General features: G+C 34.6%; 2 protein-coding genes and 1 pseudogene across 2 annotated transcripts; 1 reads left to right on the top strand and 2 right to left on the bottom strand.

The window, feature by feature from the left end:
• Positions 1 to 315: 315 nt before the first annotated feature.
• On the bottom strand, positions 316 to 4,496 carry LOC126849638 (ester hydrolase C11orf54 homolog). The gene is made up of 7 exons (XM_050591655.1): positions 4,370 to 4,496; positions 3,646 to 3,740; positions 3,438 to 3,536; positions 2,281 to 2,462; positions 1,767 to 2,049; positions 860 to 1,088; positions 316 to 754 (listed from the first exon to the last, which is right to left on the bottom strand). The coding sequence occupies exons 2-6, from the start codon at positions 3,695 to 3,697 to the stop codon at positions 862 to 864; spliced, it is 843 nt and encodes a 280-aa protein (XP_050447612.1). The 5' UTR covers positions 3,698 to 3,740; positions 4,370 to 4,496; the 3' UTR covers positions 316 to 754; positions 860 to 861.
• A 1,233-nt stretch (positions 4,497 to 5,729) lies between these two features.
• Positions 5,730 to 12,136, bottom strand: LOC126849584 (troponin C, isoallergen Bla g 6.0301-like; annotated as a pseudogene).
• A 6,431-nt stretch (positions 12,137 to 18,567) lies between these two features.
• LOC126849583 (uncharacterized) lies at positions 18,568 to 19,025 on the top strand. The gene is made up of 2 exons (XM_050591546.1): positions 18,568 to 18,771; positions 18,831 to 19,025. The coding sequence occupies exons 1-2, from the start codon at positions 18,568 to 18,570 to the stop codon at positions 19,023 to 19,025; spliced, it is 399 nt and encodes a 132-aa protein (XP_050447503.1).
• The last annotated feature ends 4,433 nt before the right edge of the window (positions 19,026 to 23,458 follow it).

Below are 23,458 nucleotides of genomic sequence, written 5' to 3'. Positions count from 1 at the left end.
TTTTAGTTAATGTAATAAAGAAATTAATATTATTTTAACATTCTATTGTCAATACAGAAAATATTTACATTTTACAAAACAAGATAACTATGTCAACTTAAAAAAATTACAGAAATTTATTTAGTCAAAAAAAAAATAAAATAAAATGTTGGAAATCTTATAAAAGGTGTAATATTATTAACGAAAAATTGAAACATTGTTTATCATATATAAACATATTTTATTAAATCCACGAGAAAGGAAAAGTGATGTAATGGATAGATTTAATAATAATTTTATTTGAATAGATAGATAATTTTTATATTTAATGTTGCATTGTTCTAAATTTAATGTAAAAATTGAAATTTTATCAAACTATAGCTACAAATATACACAATGTCTATTTTTTAATAAATCTAAAATAAATATTAAACTAAAAATAATAATAAATTATAAAAAATACATGAGATATATAAGAAAAAGGATTAATTATATTTTCAAATATTTTTGAAACAACGTAAAAATCGCATTATCATTAATGTTCTAATTAAAATTGAATTAAAACAGTATCCATTAGTCACCAGAACATCATCATATCGTTAAAGTCTAGCACTTCATCGTGTTTAAGTTGTGGAGCTAGATGAACAAACTTTCTCGCAGGCTTAAAATATCCCAAATATTCTACTGTATTTATTGGTTGAATTTCCGTGTGAAAGTGTCCACCTTCCCCGTTGGAGGAATAAGCGTGAAAATGGCTTTGAGTAAGCCTAAATTCCTGAAAATAAATCATATTAATACTTATTAAAATATACTTTTAATTTTATGTAGTATTACTTTTAATTTTTAAACATTATATTTAATTTTTAAACATTAATATTACTTTTAATTTTTTAATTTTGACATTAAAATTTTATTAGTATTTTCACTATATGCTGCATAATATAAGTTTTCGCTAATAAGTGTGCCAACTGCTAATAAAGGTGCGTTCAAGTCAGAATAATGAAGCCAATTATTAATATCTTCCGCCGTTTTTAATTGATTATCCCAAGAATTTGGCATAACGTGGGTCCTGGCTATTCCATTTTTCATCACAAACGTACCACCTAAACCTACGAGAATAAACATGAAAAAATTGATATGTAGCTTGTTATGCAGAAAAAAATAGAAAAAGCTATTTATTACATTATTACATCTCTATGTTAATTCCTCTTAACACGACAATTTTTAAAGTAGATAGAATCTTATAACTGCGACAAAATTCAATTTAGAGAAATCTTTATTAATATTTATTTTGTTATAAAACAAAAAAATATTTTTGAACACTCAAAATATATACAAAATAAAATAAACATTTACATACATGTATATCAAGATACAAATATAATACATTAAAATGAGGCATAAAATTATGCAAATAGAATTCTGTTTTGGAATTTATTGCGAATCATAAATTGTCTAAAGAAGCCTTAAAAATGATATGTATATATATTTTATAAATGTTTCTCTATTTGTTTAAAAATAGAAACAATCACATAAGTATATTTAATTTTGGACAAATAACATCAAAATCATAGAAATGTAATAAAATGATAAAAATATGAATTGCCCATTAAATTTTATAAGCTTCCTTATCATTAAAAAAGCGAAAAAAATAAATTAAGAGAATAGAGAAAATAAAATATTCTTTTTAATTTTAATTGTTTTGCGATATTTACATATCGTAAAAGCATGTGGGAATATTTTTAAGTTCCTTTATGTATAAATATATACGTTTCACAATTACTCACCTACAAAATTAGAAGGAATATCACCAGCGTATTGAGAAAGAGTACACTCCATTGCTGTTAAAAAATGCAAACCAAAACAGTTCTTAGCATGCACTTTAAGAAGCTTTCCCGGTTTGCCTTCGCTGATAAAAAAATTTCCATATGAATAGCAAATAAGTGTATTATCAGTTATTGATTCCAATGCACATTTTCCTGTTGCTTGATCCAGAAATGCTAGGCGGCTTTGGTTGTTGATATTTAATGAATCTGCAGATACTTGTGAAAATGACGCATTTACGAAAAGCTATGACAGAAATAAAGTTAATCTGTATAAATAAAGTCTGTGTAAAGTAAATATAAAATAAAAAAATTTTAACAGCTTACAAAGTAGCAGGTTTGTAGCATAAACTTAAAATTAATAATAAATTATATAATTCATGATATATAAATAAAAATCAGAACAACAAAAAGGAAACAATAAAGTATTAATAGTTAATATGTTGCCGTTATGTATGAAAATTATGATAATTTATACCTCGCCAAATTGTAGATCCAATGATCGTACACTTATACCAGCACCGATTACTAAGACATTAGTATGGTTAAAAGGTATTCCTTTTAAGATTTCGCTGAAATCATAATTGAACAATATATGCGGACGAGGAAACAGTTGTGATATACCACCAATTTCCAAAAGTACTTCATTGCCGCATAATCCTGTAAAATAAATATTTTATTTTACGGCAAAATATTTAAAATATCAATATTCTATGCTTAAAATTTGGAAAAATTGACTTTTTATGCATTTTTTAAATGTAGTGTCTTAAAAATAGATTGATATAAAAGTTTAAATTTATGAAAATAACAAAAATGTATAGGTTACTGCCTAACATGATATTATCATATAATAATGGATTTATTTTGAACCATCTCTCTCCTTGGCTCGATTGTTAAGCAAACACTAAAAATTCTTATTTTAAAAGTCGATAAAGTAAACAGAAGATTAAAAACTAAATTCGCTAATAAGCAAAAAAATAAGAAAAAATGAATTTTATAATTAAATCACATATGTATATTATTTTTTAATCAGAGAAAATCTAACGTGCGTTGGAGCAAATCCGTACTTAAATTGCAAGTTGTGCCAAAAGAACATTTTAAAATGAAGGTCAGTTTGATATATTAGCTTGATATCCTTAAATATTAGTAAAAAATTAAATATTTTTATTCTTGTGCTAATTAATGATTGCTGATGTAAATATTGATCAATTTAAAACTTCTGTTAAATATAACGTGTTTGTTTATTGTCTAAACTAAAATTATTACATTTTTAAATCATTTTCTTAAATTATTATACTTATTATGACCAAAATTTTTAATGGCAAAACAATATGTGACACTATATAAAGTGTGTCATTTAAAATAATCTAAATAATATTTTTATTTTAATTTGGATCATAATTTTATTGATAACAGTTTTTATGATTAATTTGCTTTAGACAAAAAAAATGCTTCTAAAATCATGTAACCAATGTCTTATCATTTAAATGTTTTTTTTTTTTTTAAGTAATAATAAATAAATTATTTTGTCGAAGATAAGTACAAATAATTTATGCAAAATATTAAATTAATAATGTAATTGATTTTTGTACATTTGTATTTTATTCGTTTTAAAATGTAGTAAATATTTTTTACCAGGTGCGGTAAGATTAAAGGGTTCTTGAGTCAGATCCGAACAATCGACCCATTCAACTGTGGCCTCTTCGAAATTTTGCCTAAGTCCATCTTGAAGATCTTAATAAAAACATATTATATAATATATATGCAAATATAAAAAATAGTCGCATTTTAGTAAAAAATTGATGATTTATTATTATATATTTACGTTTAGCAAGTTATTCACTTTCAGGTACGAACATTTCCCTGATTGTCGTATCAGTCCACTTAGTATTCATTATCGTTTTATGTCTGTCTGTAAAATGCACGATTTGTGTGTATCTATGTGTGATCGTGTTTAAAAAGTACAAAATTATTAAATAAGTATGCAACAGATGTGCAACAAATGTAATAATTCAATAATCAACAAATCAAAATATATTTTTAATATAATATTAGTCTTAATTAATAAACAATAACAATATCGTATAAAAAAAATAACAATCTTTAAATATTAATAAATTTATGAGCTTATGCATTGTATTAGATGACTTTAAATTAATTTATAAGATTTATGCAGATATTGTTTTAGAAAGATATTTCTTTTATTCTAAGCAAAATATTTCTAAAAGTGATAATTCTACTTTGACAAAAGAAATTTTTACAATTCATAATTTAATATCTTGCAAAGAAAAGCACTCTTTCTTTGTGTCGTATTTTCTTTTTCATATTTTTATCTCTGCCTTTTTTGCAAACATTTAATTTTTTATAAAAATTTAATTTTTTTTATATTACACAGTATTGCATTGGCCAACAAATGTAATTATTAATGATAAAAGCATTTTAATAATTATTTCAATAATTTACATTAAAATTTGTAGCCAAGTTATATATTTTAAGATGATAAAAAACAAATGTTTGCGTGCATATTTGTGAAATGTGTCTAAATAATGTATAATACTTTTACTTACCGGTATATAAAACGTAGTCTATAATTTATTATATAAATATGTTCAAAGCATTTGACGTATAAATCCAGCTCGTTTAAATTTTAAAGCTAAACAGAGAAATGATCCTTCATAGAGCCATTGAGTATCGATACAAAATAAATATTTTGGAAATTGAATTTGTCGCGTGTCTTATCATATAATAAAAACAGACAATATAAATAAATATATAGGGCCGTAGGAATCGTGAAGAAGGAATTGAAGATCAAAATTGTTTCATAAGAATCTAAAAATTATTTGATTTTAATCAGCCAAAGATTATTTTTTGAAAGTTTACATAATGCATTTTTAATAAAACATAGATATATTTAAAATGCGTTGATCTATAAGCCTGTTTATAAATTGATAATCAAACTGCGATAATTTCAAAATTTAAATAATAAAAAATATATTAACAAGTGATTATTTCTATTTTTATTGATATTATGTTATCAAAGATTGTTGTAGTTATAGACACAACTTGGGATCTTACACCATATAAATTTACAATATACACATATAACTTATTTTTCAGTAAGATATAAATACTTTCATATCTAAATATAATGCCGTTATTTAAAAATTGTTTTAATTATATAAAACAAAGTCTAGATAGAAAAACTTTCTCATAAATTTATTTATAAGACTTACTAGGTGCCACTGTGTTATAGATAAACTTACTAGTCTCTAATTAATGATTATATTTTTTGAAGAATGTTATTCTACGTTATGTTTGTAACTATCAACATGTCAATTATGAAGAAATCTCAAATTTATTATTGTAATTAACTGATTGTTAATTAAATAAAAAGTTTAGCTGACCTTCTCAGGCAAGATACTGACATTTCCTCTTTCTCTTATAATTAATAATTCATGATTTAACTTAATTATAGAAAATTTATAATAATTATAATGACATATAACTATTCAAGATATTTGTATGATTTGAATATTAAGAGGTATTCAGGAATAAAGTATTTTTGCATGTCTAAAAACTAGAAAAATAAAAGAAGAAATATATGTATAAACAAAATGTATAGACAAATATATATAAACAAAATAACCAATAATAGATGTTAAATTACATTATTTGCTTTACATTTAATTTTACAAGTGGACTAAAGAATGTCTTTAAAAAATAATATGATAACAATTTATAAATGTTTTCTATATTGAATAATCCCAGTCGAACCAATATGTAAAAAGAGATTTGCTTGAATGTAGAAATTTCGGGTTCAGACTTAAGTCGAGAAACATTAATAATTTCTCGTCAATTTCTTGTAACGAAACACACGCGCATAAGAGGAAAATTATTCGTATTGTCAACAAGACAAAACAGAAAATATAAAATTTTTATCTTGTTTTATTAATAACAATAAATATACTGATGTTTTTTAACGAAAAAAGATTATGGATTTAGTATATGAAAGTAAAATTTGTGTTCCATAATATAAATATGACATGTGTATAAAAGCAGAGAATATTCATTTGATGCATGTTCATGGCAGGAAATTTCTTCCGAGATTAATCACAAAATGGAAGGATATTTGTATGAATAAATTTTTTCCTGCGCATTGATTCGTCATCGTCATAAACATGTGAATGATCAGTTTCAAAGTGCAATGCACATATGTCTTTAGATCCAATAATATTTCACCATTTATTTAAGATAATTATTCGCCGGTCATCATCTCCATAAACTCTGAAACATAAAAGAATATGAGATAAATTTTCAGTAAACGATTTTTATTTAGCCTTGCCTTAAATTAATTAGATAATAATTTTAGTGAAATTTTTGAACATTCTCTCTGCTGATCATTGACAGTCTAATTGACAGTTTAAATTTTTTATTTTTAAAATCACGAATTAAAAATATGTTTTAAACTTTTTGTTTATTTCTTTCTATATTGTTTTATTTTTTAATTTTTTTTAAAGAATTATTTTATTTAATTCTTTAATAATAATTAAAGATATGTCTTATATAATAAATTTCTTTCTGTTGTATTTGAGTAATTTTTTTATATGTGTATCTTAATGTTTTGTATATCATTAAAACTGTGTAATTGTAAGAAATAAAGATCATTAATTTAATCGTTTATAAGAAATACGGATTGGTAATGTATGCAAATTAAAATTTCAGACAGCACAAGGAGGTCAAAAGAATTTGAAAAATGTCTAAAAGACGATAGGACGTTTTTAAGTCATTTTTAGACATCTTTTAGGGATATGTGCTGTCTGGATATCTTTTCAGAAAATAAATTTCAATCGTTTCTAATACGCTTATTTCCTGCAGAACTGTTACGTTTTAATATTTATGAGCACTACCATATTTATGTGAAATTCATCAAGAATTAGAACGGATATATAATATTGATAAATCGCCGCGATTTGTTAAATAAGAATATAAAAATAAGTGGTTGTGGGTTCAGTGACATTACATATCCTCGATTTGACAATTCTTTCGCATATAAATAAACCACTCGGCTTTCCTTCGTTCAAGCTTGCACGAAGATAGATGCCGAATCTTCAGAGGAATAAAACGGGCAATTTTTTAATTCAACAGTAATAAGCATGACACTCCTTTCATTAAAATTGAAAAATATCATAAAACGAAATGCTTTCGTAAGAAAAATTATTTCTCTTCAAAGCTATGCAATCAAAAAGATGTGTTCAACATTTTGCCATTTTCTCAAAAGGGATCGCTTTTTCATTTACCGCGGAAAAAAGAAAAAAGAGAAACAATAGAAGAAAACGTACCATCGAAATCGACTGTACCAATATCGCCAGAATCGATCTCTTCGATCATCATGTCCAGTTCTTCATTCATCAATTGATCATCAACAATTCTCTCAGAATCTCAAGCATGTTGTTGGGATGTAGTCATTGCAATCTAAGTGAATAAAAAATTGCAGACTTAAATAACATTGGAGTAATTTAAATTTTATGAAAATTATTAACAGATCGTTAATAATCGTTACACGTTGTTTCATTTGTCATATATCCGTAAGTATCGTCTTAAGCGTATAGTTCTCATTCTCCGCCCTCCTATCTTTCACTTAATGCAAATAATAGATTTGTATATAATTAAAAAATGTATCCTCTCCGTAAACCGGATAATTTGTTTTCTCAGTATCAGCTAAACACGTTAAAATACATACTCGCTGTGTTTTCGACATAATCGTAATTCATGAAAGATGTGTTACGACATTCTTGACTTTTAGCCGCCTCGTGAGGTGACTCCGGGAATCCCCGTGTAGCCAGCTTATTTTTATGTTCGTATATGATGCAATCTTAATGCGCTTGTTTGTATGCCGACGTTTCCTTGTCACACGTTTGTCACATAAGTCCTTCCTCACTGTGAGATTGATTTTGTTGATTTGACGAAACAAAATATCCGCTTAAGATATCGTGTAATTTTACAGATTAGATATAGAAAATATATAGTATATATATATATATATATATATATATATATATATATAAAAACAAAAAAATATATTATAGCATCAGATACACTTTTCGATTTAAAATATATCTAAAGGAAAACGTAAAAATAATAATCTCAATAAATTGTCAGCGCTTTATCGCAATGCTGACAATTGTTGAATTTAATATTCTCACAATGTATGATCTGAGATATATTAAAAACAGACAAATCTTTGTATTCTGTTAAAGTTAAAATAAGAGATTAATAGGAATGTGTTCTTATGTTTTCGCGCGGAACAATATAAGATTCATGTATTACTGCGTGGCCAGATATTATTACGCGGGACAAATATTAATACGGGGCCAATATATATATGAATATCGAGAAAGGATCAAGACAGATGATCAGTAGTCTTTTGTCGTGCGCCAACTAGAGTTCTCCTTTGCTATAAAGTTAACATAAACGTATTGAATTCTCTTGATCGACCCTGTACACTTCCACAACCATATCCTATCAACATATTCATATAGTAATAAAATTAAAAGAGATTTTCCAAATCAGTGTTATAATGAATCAATTATAATACCACATAATATGACACGCTAATAAAATGTGTCAACGTGGATCATATTTTGCTTTAGCATTTCTAAACGTCTATCGTTGCTTTTGAAATGCACATTGAATTTAATACTCATTGAATTTTATTTAATTAGTTACTAAAACAATCAGCGATGTCATCACATTAACGATGCATAAATAACAGGAAATCTCGTTTTTCCATTAAAACTGTTTACGCGAACAATTTGCCTTCCTTGTCGTAGAATCTGAAAGCCTCTCAAAGTTCCTTTTCTAGAGCCTCTGCGTCTTCCTTGACGTTAAATTTCGTTATCAACGTGAGGAATTCCTCAAACTTAAGCCGTCCAGATTCTGTAAGTGAAGAATAATATAAGAAAGAGATTGTGCGCGCGAAATTCTATAAATAAAATTCTGAAACGAATTATACAATAAATTAAATTACGCGACATTAGACAACAATTTGCACCAAGATCGCATTATGAATTTGTAAACATGTTGAAAATAGAAGTGTAAACAGATTATTATTAACTCTGTCATTAATATTCTTTAAATAAACTTTATCATATGTTTTATCTCTGCTCTTTAATTCTGCTTAAATATTAAAACTTGTGATATTTACTAACGACATCGATTACATCGATGAGTTCGTCCAAAATTTTCTTGATGAATGGTTGGCCAATTAGCCAAAGAATATCGGTTACCATGTCAGTGGAGATGCTATCACTCTTGTCTCTGTCGAAGTTATCGAAAGCTTTGCTCAGAACTGCAAAACGTAAATTGCTTTCATATCTGCCAAAATAATTGTTGAGGAAATAGACGATTAAATTTTAAAAACTATTAACACATATTCAAATTTTTATAGAAAAATTTCTTTTCCCTAGGATTTTATATCCCTACTAATATTTCTTTAATTATACATATATACACACATATATATATATATATATATATATATATATATATATATATATATTATAAGAGTTATAATATTAATTATCATAATCAACATTTTCATACTTTTCTAGTAAATAATTGTTTTCTCACTGTCCGATCAAAATCCGGAGAAAAATAATAGAAATTAAGAAAAAAATATCGAAATGATATGAAAGTATTATTTCAAGATTAAAATTCGACAGATTTAATCGAATGTTCAATTAGAAAAGTTACGATAATTATATTTATAAAACTTCAAAAATCTGCACGCATGCAACACGGTAGATATAGGTAGAATAATTGAAATGCTTAACTAATAAAATAATTATAATTACGATTTTTGAATTATAATCATATTTAAGCAAATCATGTATTGCGTTCGCTATTCTTAATGATTTTACAATAATAATGCAGTTCAGCATAAAATTATTTTATTTATCCGAATGTTTCAGTTACCTTCTTTTTATTCGATTTTATCAATAATAACTCGTTAATCAAAATGGACTTTGTTTGAATCGCTACTTTAAACATATCCATCGTAACTTTATGTGACGATCGTAAAGAAAGATCTCTTTCATTTAACAAATATTCGAAATAGTAAAATATATATTATATTATTTTCGAAGATAATGTTAAAGTGGCGGTCGAAATCATTCGCCGTCTAAGAAACAGTCACGTTTTTCCAGAATTCCATCCATCGCGGTTTTAAAATATCTTTCTCATATTCCGGAAGTAGCCTAGATTAGATACTTTACGTGCGTACCTAGCGTACCATTAGATTACTACATTAATTAGAGTAGAGTATATAGGAAAATTTTAACGCTTGTCCTCTGAGGGGGGTGCGGAGTCGAGTTTAAGCCGCTCGGAGAACTTGGTGGCGCGAGGGGTATGATGACGCGCAGGTAGAGGACGCTTATTGCGGGAGCAGACATATATGTTCATTTATGACCGGTGAGTATATACAAAGACGAGCGCCGATGTTCGGCTGCTTTATAAACATTATAAACAAATAGCGTCTATTGCACGTGCGTATCTGAACGTTGAGAAATTTTTTCTAGGAAGAACCGTCTGTCAGCGCAGATATAAACAAAAGACGAGAAAAGAAAAGAAGGAGATGTAGAAATAATTAATACTTTTTTAATATTAATACAATTTTTCACATGCATGCAACCATTAGCGCTATCCCTCTCTTACGCTCCGTCTTACGAACACCTCGCGCTATCCCTCTCTAACGCATTTCTTTACGAACGCCTCGCGCTATTCTTCTTCCATACATTGAGAATCTCATCAGCTCTCTCCTTCTCTCACGTCCACGCAAACGCCTCATGCTATCCCTCGTCCATCAGTCGCCGCGGTTGTATATCTATCTTTTATGCAAGGGAAGCAAAAAAGAATAGATAAGCATTTTTAATATGTAAATGTTTATTAATAAGTATATGTGTATTTTTCATTTATTACAAGCATCATAAAATACATCATTTATAGCGCACGTTAATAATTCACAATCTATGAACGATTCGCTGTCAAATATATCATTTTCATATATCGCTTTTACAGCATCGCTCGCATTATGAATATTATTACACTGTAAATCTCTAACAAATTGTTTAAGTTTTTCGTTCACAATATGCGTATTTTCGCATAACCAATAATACATATGCTTTACACATTTTTCAAAGTCGAATAAATCTATTAGGATGGATGGATTCATATATAAAGAATTATTATACAAAGTCATTTTTATAATATCCAAATCAGATATTTTAATAACTTTGATTGTCAAATCTCGAATCGGCAATGGAGATTGAGACGTCTGTAGAAACCGTTCAATGTCCGTACGTTTCAGCATCAGCGATTTCCACGTTTCAAAAGGCAATACTATTTGATTGCCACAGTTATCGCTAAGAATCAATTGCACGCAAGACACAGCCCCAATGCTTATTCCAATTTCCAGATATTTATAAGATGTCAGGGTTAAGGCGTCTTCTGCCAAGTATACGAACTGCGCGACGAGGCTCGGATAAAACACTATAAAAAAAGAATATTTTAATAAATTTATTTAAGAAAAATAAAAAATGTTTTAAGTTAATCGAAACTTACTTGTCAGATTCCTTCTTACGGCGGAATTTTAACGTTCTCAATCAGAACATAATAATTCATATTGCTTCCTTTAGTAGAGTACATTTCTCTAAGTTATGAAAAGTAGAGCGGTTGACGCGACACTGATTGTATAAAACCGAGTATACGTGGCGCTAATTTTTAAAAATATGATGTGGTGAGGAGATTAATGCTTTGAAATTTAGGAGAAGGCAGAGGCAGCCAATTGAAAAGAATTCTTAGAAACGATTCTCAAGGAAAAGTATGGGGAGAATAAGAGATAAATCATATTAATAATGTTTACATATTTTTATTTTTAAAAATATCGCAATTCTTTTTGACCACCAGTTAAATATTTTTAATACATTCTGTAATGCGCAATTCTTAACATGTTTTCCACATGTTTTCTTATAGCATTAGCAACATCTAGATTATTTAAAGATTCAATATCTTCATAATCAGCATTCAAAGTTTCGATAATCAGGTTTACTCTCACATAATTTTCAAGCAAATCCACCAACCATTTTCGTTTTTGACATCCCTTGACGTACACGAGAGTCGACGTGTTCTCGTTATCTTCTTCTATATCCAAGTACGGCCGATGTAATCAAACGTTTAGCCATGTTGTACGGCACGTCTCTATCTTCCCATCGTAATCCATGATGATTCGCAATCAGCCAGGAAGCACTGATTTGTCGAATCTTGTGAGAAGATTCCATTATATGAGGCATTTAAATATGTAATGCGCCAAAACGATTCTTTTTCTCAGCACCGCCATCTCTTTTACGACAAATTTCATCCCGACAAAGAATCCTTGCACGTCCACGAACGTTGGTACAGACATAACGTTTTTATATGAGCATGTCGAGAAGAAAACTGCGATTGATCTTGATTCATTATAGGTTTTATATCGTCTCATCCGCCACTTAGATGATTTTGCGCACCACATTGATCAACGGATTGTATTGAATCACGCGATCGTGTATGATGAGACAGTACGCAGTAGTGTTTATCGGCACTCCTTACATTCAAATTCAAATCTCACATCCACGATTGCGTTCTTGACCGATTCGTTTGTAGAGAGCAATCGATGATCACGAACGGACCGTTGCGTAGAAATTGCGTGACGGTGAGACTCGGCTCGAGATACTCGTATCCGTAATAATTTTTACAGAAACGCTGGTATGTGTCGTACAGAATCAACCATCTCTTTCTATCAAAATCCAAGTTTATATCATCGTACAAATAACATTCCGAGTTCAGATAAAGTTTCACGTTGTTCAATTTGCAATCGTTAAATCAACTCGTATCTTTGAACATGACATTTTTCTGGTCTGTCTGCAGAATGAAGACAACGTATTGCGATTTCTCCAGCTGAATCGCGGTCTTAATGGCCCACAAATGTTTGGTTGTACACTGCAATAGCGGAAACTCGTACAGATCCCACGAGCGAAATCCCATGCTGAGGTATCGTCCGCTTTCCAAGGCGCGCAGCATCGACAGATCTAATATAACGTGTGACATTTGCCATTGTATCTTGAATATGTTCACAGGCTTCAAACGCCAAATTTCCAATTAGACAATTGTTGTCGTTGCGCGATCGTATTAAAATCAACTTGTGACGAGCGTTAATTATCACGCGTTTGTAATATTCGCAAAATCCCAATAACATGTAGAATGGTACGCAAAAATTAAAGTATCCATTCGCATTAGTCTGCGCATCCCAGCCGGCGTTCTTCATAATCACGGTTCTGTTGGATGATATCGTTACATAATTCTTGAGTGTGCTAGTTATTCCCACATTTCTGTTACGATCAATCTCCACATCGTCGAGTTCGTATAGAACATGAACGCGATGCAATTATTTCCCAGAGTTACATCAGATTCTTCAGCTGGTTTGTTTAGCGTTAGTTTTCCTTCAATGTATAGGAAACTCGGAAAAACGGCAATGTATACAGATCCTGTTGTATGGATATTCGTATTTCATCACTGTATTCAAACGTTGTGTTGGCGTACGGATTGTACGTGTGAGTCTCGATTTTGACGATACGATCATCAAAGACCGCCTCGCCTCTAATGTTAAGGATGTCGGTCATGTTTTCTCAGATATTTCATTTCACCGCAAAATCCAAAGATTGTAAAAATTTAATGTTTGACGCGCTGAGTTTCTTTCTCATCTTTTTAGCACAATCTAATGGTGATGATGATGATGATGATGATGATGATGATGATGATAATCGGATAATATCATCAATCGGTATCGTAAAATATTATTATTATCTCTCACGTTTTTCTTCGAGTCATTCAACACAAGCATCTCATGTATCGCACGCTAATTTTATCGCCGTTGTACGTGCAATCTGATGGTGATCTCTTTTCCTCGAAAATCGACCAATCATCCGTCTTGATCTGCGACGCGTATCGTTAGATCCGTAATGCTCCGCAATGATCGGCAGGTAAATGATCTGTGCAGGCGTTTCCGATGTCTTATATCATATGGCCGCACGCTCGGTGAAAATTCATGTATTGTATGAACGCGTTTGCCGTTGCTGTACGCATCCACGATTACGTTACACTCTATGCGGATAATGTTTACGTTGATGATATTAATCGGTATGTCCGATTGATGCCACTATCTCGGCTGCAATATGCGGTTCAAGAATCTCAGTAACGATCCAATGTTGTTGGATTTATTAAAGTTTAATGAAAGCGCACCTGATCTCGCTATTCATCGTTTTATAATTAGCACGGAGCTTATAAGATATTCTACAGTTTCGTCCACGTCACGTTCGCTTGAACAGTCTCCTTTCCTGACGAGATATCACCGCGTTTATTAACACGAGCCGGAGCAAGTCGCAGCGTTTCCGTAAAATTGCACGTTTCAAAAACTCATGTATGGCGTGTACCTTGTACGATCCGTCAGGAATCATAATTTCCGTGTCATTTTCATCAAAATAAAATTTATTATTCGAGGATTTCACGATCGTATGATAAGTCTCAAAATTCGTTAGACCGATCTCGTAGTCACCGTCGCTCAAATCTATGGCTGGATGGTAGAGTGCCGCGAGGACGCTACTATTCCCGGTCAGTATGAATGTCATAGACATATCCGGAAAACTGTTTAACGAATACTTACTGTCTTAACGCACAGTCAGTCTTTAAATTCACACCGATCGTCGTCAACAGTACGAAGAAACTGCAGACACAATTGTTCGCAGATACTCAGATTGTAAGTTTGAACAGGTGTATGATTGTACTGTATATTCGTCACGTTCCGCCCGAAATATCGCACCAATTCATTCGGTGGTCGAAGATTGCCAAAACTGTCGAAATATGTAACGTGATTCTTCTTCTTTGCGTAGGCCACCCAATGAGTACCTGGTCCTTTGGTGTTATCCAAATTCACAATGCCACTCTCGTTTCGACATATACCACCGACTGATAAAGAATCACGCATAAAAATGGAATGAGAAGAATGGTATACGCATACATTTTGCTAGTTATACTAATTGTATGTTTGTTGTCACGCCCTTAAGCATATTTAACATTTCTTTGATATTTTTGTTTTTTTCTTCTTTATCACGCCCTGTCCACGTTTGTACGAGCCGAGATACAATCCCCGTCCATATTTGTACGGAGCGATATAAAGCCCTTTCACCGCGATTGTGGCGTTGCAGCTCCTGCAGCTGATGCCGCGCGGCTTTGCTATCGTTCACCGCTTTTGCCACGCCTGCCGCTCCATCAAGGATCCGAGAGCGCTTAGTATCGATAAAATTGGCAATATACCGCCTCGTTTCGCTGTTGAAAGTATCCGTTTCTCCATCGTCTTTTTCTTCGTATTCGTTTTTGTCTTCATATCCATACTGATCTTTGTCTTGGCTTTCATCGCTGCCCAAACAGCTGTAGCTGCGGCTCTGTCACTCAAAGTCGAATCTTTCGCGACGATGCGTTTTTGCGCTCTCTCAGCGAATATCCTGTCAGCCGTGTGATTCTTGGCGAGATCGGTGCTCCGAGAATACGTAATGTCGTGCTTGCGGCACGCCGCATCCAATGGATTTATACCCTAATCACCTCTCGCCAATCGTTTTTGACTACCCAGGCCGCAAAATTGATAGCCAAGAATATATAATTCGACAAGAAGTTTATCGCGCGATTTAATAGGCCTCTATCTATTTTTGCCTTTACATGTTCCAGAAATTTGTCCCACAGATAATGAATGTGATCTCAGCACATTCGCAGCAAAACGGTTTTCGGCACAAATTGTAACTGTTCGGTGCTCAAATTGCAAATATCGGAAGGTCTCGATAGCAAGATGAACATTTTCGCTACTGAGCGATTCGCAGTTGCACACAACTATAAATAGGCTTTCGATCCAACTGCCCTCTTAGTCGGCAGTATAAAAATGAAATTTGTGCGATAAACGTTGGCGATAATCAGAGTGACGAATTGTGATGACACATTACAATCGATGGGGGACAACGCGGAGATACGCAAGCATGGTATAATTATTACCGACTACTATACTCGGTATCATTTGCGGTCCTTCGAATTGCGATAAAACCAACATATTGATAAGTTTGATAGAAAGTCCACGCGGTGTATGTTTCGAGAACGTGTACTCAAAATCACTTCAACAGCTGAAATATTGATATCTGGAGAATTTATTGACATCGATCGACGAAATTGGTTATTTTACATTCTCCAACAACAATGAAGTCATTCCGCCGAGCGAGGCGCGTCCAAATTCCATCTTCGTGTTCGATGACATGGCATGCGATAAGCAAGATGCGGTGAGAGAGTACTTTTCAATGGGTCGGCACTCGAGCGTCGACTGCTTTTATCTCTGTCAGACGTACGCGAGAATACCTAAACATCTGATACGCGACAATGTGAATCTGCTGATTCTGTTCAAACAGAATGATACAAACATGAAACATGTGTATAACGATCACGTGAATACCGATATGTCGTACGATGAATTTTGCGCGTTGTGTCGCGATTGTTGGCAGCACAAGTATGAATTTGTAGTGATAAACAAAGACAGCTCACTCAATGATGGTCGGTACAAAAAAGGATTTAACGTGTTCGCGATAGCGCAAAGCGATTAGTCGTTGCCAATACATCATCATGGTGAAACGTGAGAAATTGACACTCTACTGACATGTCTGGCAGCGAGAGTATTCGTGAGCGCGAGAAGATTGCGAGGAAAATTGCGAAAACGAGCAAATCGATTTGCAAGAAACATCGCGCTTTGACGACCGGTAAAATCGAGGAGAATATCGTATTGAACAGATACTTTAGACCTCTCATCGGACCGCTACAAAAAATTGTCGACAATTCTAGTTCGATCGTGGTAAAGAACGAGCCGGGGAGTAATATCGACGCGGAGATCGAACCGTTAATCATTCAGAAGCGCGAGAAGGATGCGACACCAAAAAAGATAAAAAAACAATCTGACGTCTGGTCGAATCACTCAGTGACACCGCATAAATCGAAACGATTGAACGCTCCACAGAACGAACCGCCGATAATCTCTACACCGTCCGCAGCAATGAGAATCGTACCTACGATGTCCAAATTACTTGCTCGCGAGAATGTTCTTGAAACCATCGACGACTCGCTTGTAACGTCCGTTTGAAATTAATTGCAAGCCGAAAGGTCAAGAAATGTTGCGAGATCAATTAGGTCCATTGGGCTAAAAGTACATCTGGCCTGTCCTGAGCGGTGATGAAAATAGCGGTATAGACGACGTGTTTGGTGTTTATTTCGGTCAGGATAGAATGATGTTCGGTAATAAACGTTTTGACGTGGACAACGCGAATAGTATAATTATCGACGGCGTATGATACGCCGGCACACCTGATCTTTACGAGTTGATCTTCAAGAGAACCCCCGATGACATCATCTATACAGAGGATGATAAGCAAATGTACAAGAGCATGCTGTTGACAACAAGCGCATAATTACAATCACAATGCACACGGTCGAATAAAGGGCAACAGAATATACAAGTACACAGAAATAATCGCACCGTTGACGTCGATCGAACCAAAAAAGAAAAAATCTGGAAAAGGAGTATTCATGCCTCGCGCGATGTCGCAAATCGACTATAAGATTGATTATGTGCATTGGGACGATCCCAACAAATTGATGGATTGTCTACGATTGCTCGACACTTCACGCCAAGCGTTTCACAACGGTCACGACAACGAAATCTTGTCGATCATCGAGGAATTTCGCGAAGCTGACATTATTATAAATTAAACGGTGTTTTGACAAAACTAATCAATCGATCGGTGCCATTCGCATCGATGATGCATATCAACAAATTTGGATTATTCGAACGGCAAAATGATACAAGTGATCATAGATTGTTGAGAAGTTAAGTGCGCGAAAACGCTCTATGTCGCGTCTCTACGGACTATGATGCGAGGTCGCGCAAGATTCGCCGTATAGCGCAACCTGAAGTAGATACCGACGTTGTCAGCAAACTATACGTAGATCAGTGTGTTAAAACGTTGAGGAATCAACAGAAAGAGTCAAACGAGAAGCTTGCTTCGTTCGAGAAAGACGTGCGAGCATTACAAATTGTGATAAACGAGCTTCGGCGTGCGAATATCGCTAGATTAGAAATGAGTAGCGAACGCTAACAACACGTCAACGAATAACAATGGACAGCAACAACTGGTCCAATATCGGCTACGAACGGTTAGTGACGGACTGCAACGAACGGCAACGAATGGTTCAGGAACGACTGTCGGACGGTTGTCAAACGACCCAGAAACGGCTCAGATACAGCTATCAAACTGCTCAGGAACGGCTCAGAAACGGCTACGAACGGCTAACGGCCGCTATTGGCATACAGAGGATAAAGAGCCGCTATTGAAACGGAAATAAACAGCTATAATACTATTGAATGGTTAAAAAAAAAGTTTGAGATATAAATGATAATGTAATTTTTTCATACTTATTATTACGCGCCGAGAGACCAGTCGCATCGCTAAAAAACATGATATCGATAAAATCTGATAAAAATATCGAGAAGCTACGACTCGTCGAGGAACTGCATGCTCCAGCGAGAAGAAATTTTTCCCGAAGACGCGTCATAGTACGAGGTTACGACGACTTGTGACAAGCTGACATCGTCAAGATGCATCCGTACTCGCGTTTCAATAAAGGCCACTACTATATACTTATAGTCATCGATGTGCTGAGCAAATACGCGTGGGTCGTACCGCTCAAGAGTAAAGGCGGAAGCGAGACAGCTGATGCTATCGCTGAAATAATTCGAGATAGCAAGTGGTGCCCGAGAAACATGCAAACCGATATGGGGAAAGAATTTTACAACACCAATGTACAACGCCTCATGAAGAAACATGACATCAATCATTATTCACGTATTTGATGTTGAAGGCATCGGTCGTCGAACGATTCAATCGTACACTGAAAAACGATATGTGGAAGATGTTTACACTCAACGGAACTTACAAATGGGTGGATGAGTTGCCGCGACTCGTGTCGGATTACAAGCAAGCATCGAACGATCGGTATACGATCTGTCGACGTTATCCTCGCGATTGCCGAAACACTCTTGGCTACGGTATATAGCGCAATAAAGATAAAATAAGTCTAGCAAAGTTCAGAATAGATGACTCGGTACGCATTAGCAAATACAAGATGATTTTTGAAAAAGGTTATACACCAAATTGGACCACCGAGGTGTTTGAAGAGAAAAAAATAGATATATATTTCTTGTTTTCCTATCGATAAATTGATACATACAGTTGATATACACTCATACATACATGCATTATAGTACACTACATTACATTACGCTACATTGTATTACATTTTATAAAGGTATCCGATAATGTCCCCAATGGTAACGTGTCGGTCGTTTCGGATACGATATACCACTTATCATCGTACGGACTTAGAGCAATTTTTGTCTCGCGGATGGTATATACTTCGTGTAATTTTGACCTAATACACGATTGTTGACGTGACATTTCAATCTCTTCGTTCAAACATCGCGTGTAATCGTCAAACATTATCATTCTCACAACGACGTTATTCTTGACGCCTTTAACCTTTTTCGTATCCTTTTTATCATCTACTCGCAACGGATACATTTTTGCTCTAAGTCCAACGAATTCGGTCATTATCGCGCCATTATTTTCATCTTTCATTAAACCCGGTACTTTTTTATTTACAAGCGGTATATCGTACGCGTTATTAGCAGGATAATCGCTCAAATCTATTGATATCGCGTTTCATATTCTTATATACATTGTCACATTTGATGTGATAAATTAAACTATCTGTGTCGATGTACATGACTTTACAATTGCCGCGATATAACGGTAACATGTATTCGTGATGAAACTCGTACAAACACGTTTTAGAAATGTCGAAGATGCACATATCGACGTAAATTGGTTTGTTAAATTTTACTTCCAAATTCCGCAATTCGACGGCGATCAGATTCTCAGAAAACACGCTTCTATGAAATTCGGTTTTGCGATCATTGCCTCTGCACCAAATCTTCCATCTCACTTTGTTAATAATTTTACATTAACATGATTGCGTACATTTTCCATCGTTTTGCCAAATACCGCGTTATTCATTAATTTACATAAATTTTTTTCGAAATTATTTCTTACAAGTGTTCGAAATTTTGTATTGAGTTCGATGTAATTGCGGAGTCATAGAGTTTGTGAAAATTGCAATACACGATGAATCTTTGCTACGCGAAGACCATGACGCGTATATTGCTGTAGGTTGCGGTATCACGTAACACTTCTTGTCGTATAATATCGCGAGGAGCTTGTCCTCCCGCTTACCGGGAAATTTATCGCGTGTCGGGCAAAACAGTAGGTCAGCGTGCGCATCGTGAAGATGTTGCGAATACTCGACGTCAACTTCGAGGATGTAACCTTGTAACGATGCATCCCCCATCGTTCCCGACACGTCGCCCGTTGGAAGTCTGCCGCCCGGCGAACACCAGCCGGGCAGGGGCAGAGGCGCTTAGCGCCCTATTTTTAAACAACAAACACCAACGGTGTTTGTCGCAAACAGCCGATCGCCGAGCGGCGCCGAACGTTCCCGGCGAACGCCGAACACTCCACGCCGGAGGCTCCGCGTCGTTTCCCCCACCCCGAGGAAGACGTAAACGCGCGGGTGTCGCAACCGCTCCGTAACCAAAAGGGTCGGGTATAAAAAGCCCGACCAGTCGAGATCACAGATCTGTACCAGACCGGCAACTGAATCTACTCGAGCTGTACGCCCGAGACACATCCAGAAACCGTTCCGAAATCGTCGAAAGACAGTAAACCGGAGGTTGACGTGTTCGCAGCCTCCGTCGAGACTTCTCGACTAGCTGCTCCAGAGACGAATCCTGTCACCAAACCTCCGTAAAGGACCGAGAGTGGACGAGTTCGCCGCTCTCCTCGAGTATTCTCGAGCCTTACGATCCGTACACCTGACCGTCCGAATTCCGCGCAACGACGCATCCCACGAACCTTTTCTGGGAACACGCGCCGCGTCACCGATACCGACGCTTACATCAACTGCAGGTTGCTACCCTGCAGTTCGCGCCGACCACTCGGCCACATATTGTACGCGCCTTACCGTGCATACCGGTAACGCTATCACACCGCGAGATATCGAGAATACTCTCGCATAGAGCTTCGCGTCCATTCACATACGTTGACAACACGCGCCCGCCTTACCGCGCGCACCTCACGCCACCAGGCACGCACCGGCAAGCACGCGCCCGTCTCACCGCACGCGCCCCGCGCCATGAGCCGGGCCTTTTAACGAGACGCGCAAAAACACTGTCTAGACCGGCGTCACACAACATTGCGAATACTATTGTATCGACTCGTATCATTGTAACAGCTGACCATTGCCATCGAGTGGCAAATAAAACGACGTACATTTTACCTAACGTCTCGTAATTGTGTTTCAACCCTTCACGAACCTTGATCCCGATTGCGCTATCCGCGCACGCGAAATGGCTCGTGAAGCGGCCCGTTACAACCTGTAGGCGAATCGATGATGTATCAAAACTGGTCATGTCGTTGACTCATCAAAAATCAGCATAGGGCAATGGCACAGTATAGGTACAGCAGGTTTACTCTGCTGAAAATTGTGCTAATGGTTGTCCCTTGCGCATTGTGCAACCAAGTTGCACAACTAACAATATGGCGGCTACATAACGTCACAGTATCGAAGAAGTCTACATGTTATATGTGATATTTTAGTGTATATTTTAATTATATATAAATCTATTTTAAATCGCTATTTTAATATAATTTGTCATTATAGCATGATATTTTATTAATCTCATGTGAGAAATATCGCATTTTCATCATGAAAATTAAATAAAAATTCACTTTTAAAATTTTTATTAATTTGTGATACATAATCGATCCTCTGAACCTTACAATTTATAACTTAATGGAACCACATCCATTTTCAGGCAGGATAAAACAACCGAATGTTCATTTCCGTGCTATGTCCACTTTTCAATTTTGGTTTATGTCTGTGCTACATCCACTTTTTGATATTGTCGATAATGGTAGTACACTAATCGCTAGACAAAGAGAGATGATTGTACCGTCTTCGTTTCTCTTTCATCGCGTGTGTAACGTGGGAGTGTTCCGATTGACCATGTTGAAATTGACCACGTTGCAAATGGCCACGTTGATATTGACCACGTTGCAATTAAACACGATCCCCGATTGACCACCGTCCCGATTGACCACGATCCCAATTGACCACGTTGCAATTGACCATGGTTGCAATTGACCACGGTCCCGATTAACCACAGTCTCGATTGATCACGGTATCGATTGACCACCGTCCCGATTGACCACCGTCCCGATTGACCACGTTAATATGTATCACGGTCCCGATTGACCACATTGAAATTGACCACGTTGCGAATGGCCACGTTGATATTGACCACGTTGCAATTGACCACGGTTGCAATTGACCACGTTACAATTGACCACGGTCCCGATTGACCACATTACAAATGACCACGGTCCCAATTGACCACGTTATTGTAAAGAGAGTTCCTACTATCCTAATCTAGCCTACCGACGGGGCGGGTGCAAGAGGGGGGCTTAAGGCCCCCTTTGCACCCCACCCCCCGTATGTTTGAGTGTGTGTGTGTGCGCGCGCGCGCATGCGTGTTTTCTGTCCATGGTCCGTGGTCAATATCAACGTGGTCAATTGAGATCGTGGTCAATAGAAACCGTGGTCAATCGGGACCATGGTTAATCGGGACTGTGGTCAATTGGAATCGTGGTAAATCGGGACGGTGGTCAATCGTGTTTAATTGCAACGTGGTCAATTTCAACGTGGTCAAACGGGACCGTGGTCAATATTAATGTGATCCACTCGTATAGCGTCCATAAAGGCACAAGCCCCAACATGTTGATCACAGGGCGATTGTTGGGAATAAGATGAGATAATATCAATCAAGGAGCGAAATGTTGCATGTTGTCCTTATTTCTCTATCGTGTCGTTTTACGGCCGAGATACGGGCTGAAAATGCTTTTTGGCCTTTCGTGGCAGAAAACAGTAATGTAACAAACCTAATAAACACCCACTTTTTGCAAATTTTATACTTGCGTATATAGATGTGAATATATATTTGAATATATATATTCATTATTATTATATATTTACGTTTATATATGTTGATTATTATTATTTATTTACGTTTATATATATTCATTATTATTATATATTTACGTTTATAAATGTTGATTATTATTATTTATTTACGTTTATATATGTTAATTATTATTATATATTTATGTTTAGCAAATTCTTCACTTTTAGGTACGAACATTTCCGTCTGTGTTATTTCAATCACGCTAGTGGGCATTATCATTTTATGTCTATCTGCAAAATGCACGATTTATGTGTATCTATGTGTGATCGTGTTTAAAAAGCACAAGTGTTTGAAAAAGCAAAATAATTAAATAAGTATGCAACAGAAATGTAATAATTCAGGAATCAGCAAA

This window comes from Cataglyphis hispanica, chromosome 5 (assembly GCF_021464435.1).
Source record: "Cataglyphis hispanica isolate Lineage 1 chromosome 5, ULB_Chis1_1.0, whole genome shotgun sequence".
In the NCBI taxonomy this organism is placed as follows: domain Eukaryota; kingdom Metazoa; phylum Arthropoda; class Insecta; order Hymenoptera; family Formicidae; genus Cataglyphis; species Cataglyphis hispanica.
This window is presented reverse-complemented; position numbering and strand designations above follow the sequence as displayed.

Coding starts and splice junctions, on each gene's coding strand:
- LOC126849638 (XM_050591655.1), bottom strand. CDS start 3,697: ATGAATACTAAGTGGACTGATACGACAATCAGGGAAATGTTCGTACCT. Junction 3,537..3,645: donor GGAAATGTTCGTACCTGAAA/GTGAATAACTTG, acceptor GTTTTTATTAAG/ATCTTCAAGATGGACTTAGG. Junction 2,463..3,437: donor CTTTAATCTTACCGCACCTG/GTAAAAAATATT, acceptor TTTATTTTACAG/GATTATGCGGCAATGAAGTA.
- LOC126849583 (XM_050591546.1), top strand. CDS start 18,568: ATGCATCCGTACTCGCGTTTCAATAAAGGCCACTACTATATACTTATA. Junction 18,772..18,830: donor AAGAATTTTACAACACCAAT/GTACAACGCCTC, acceptor TTGATGTTGAAG/GCATCGGTCGTCGAACGATT.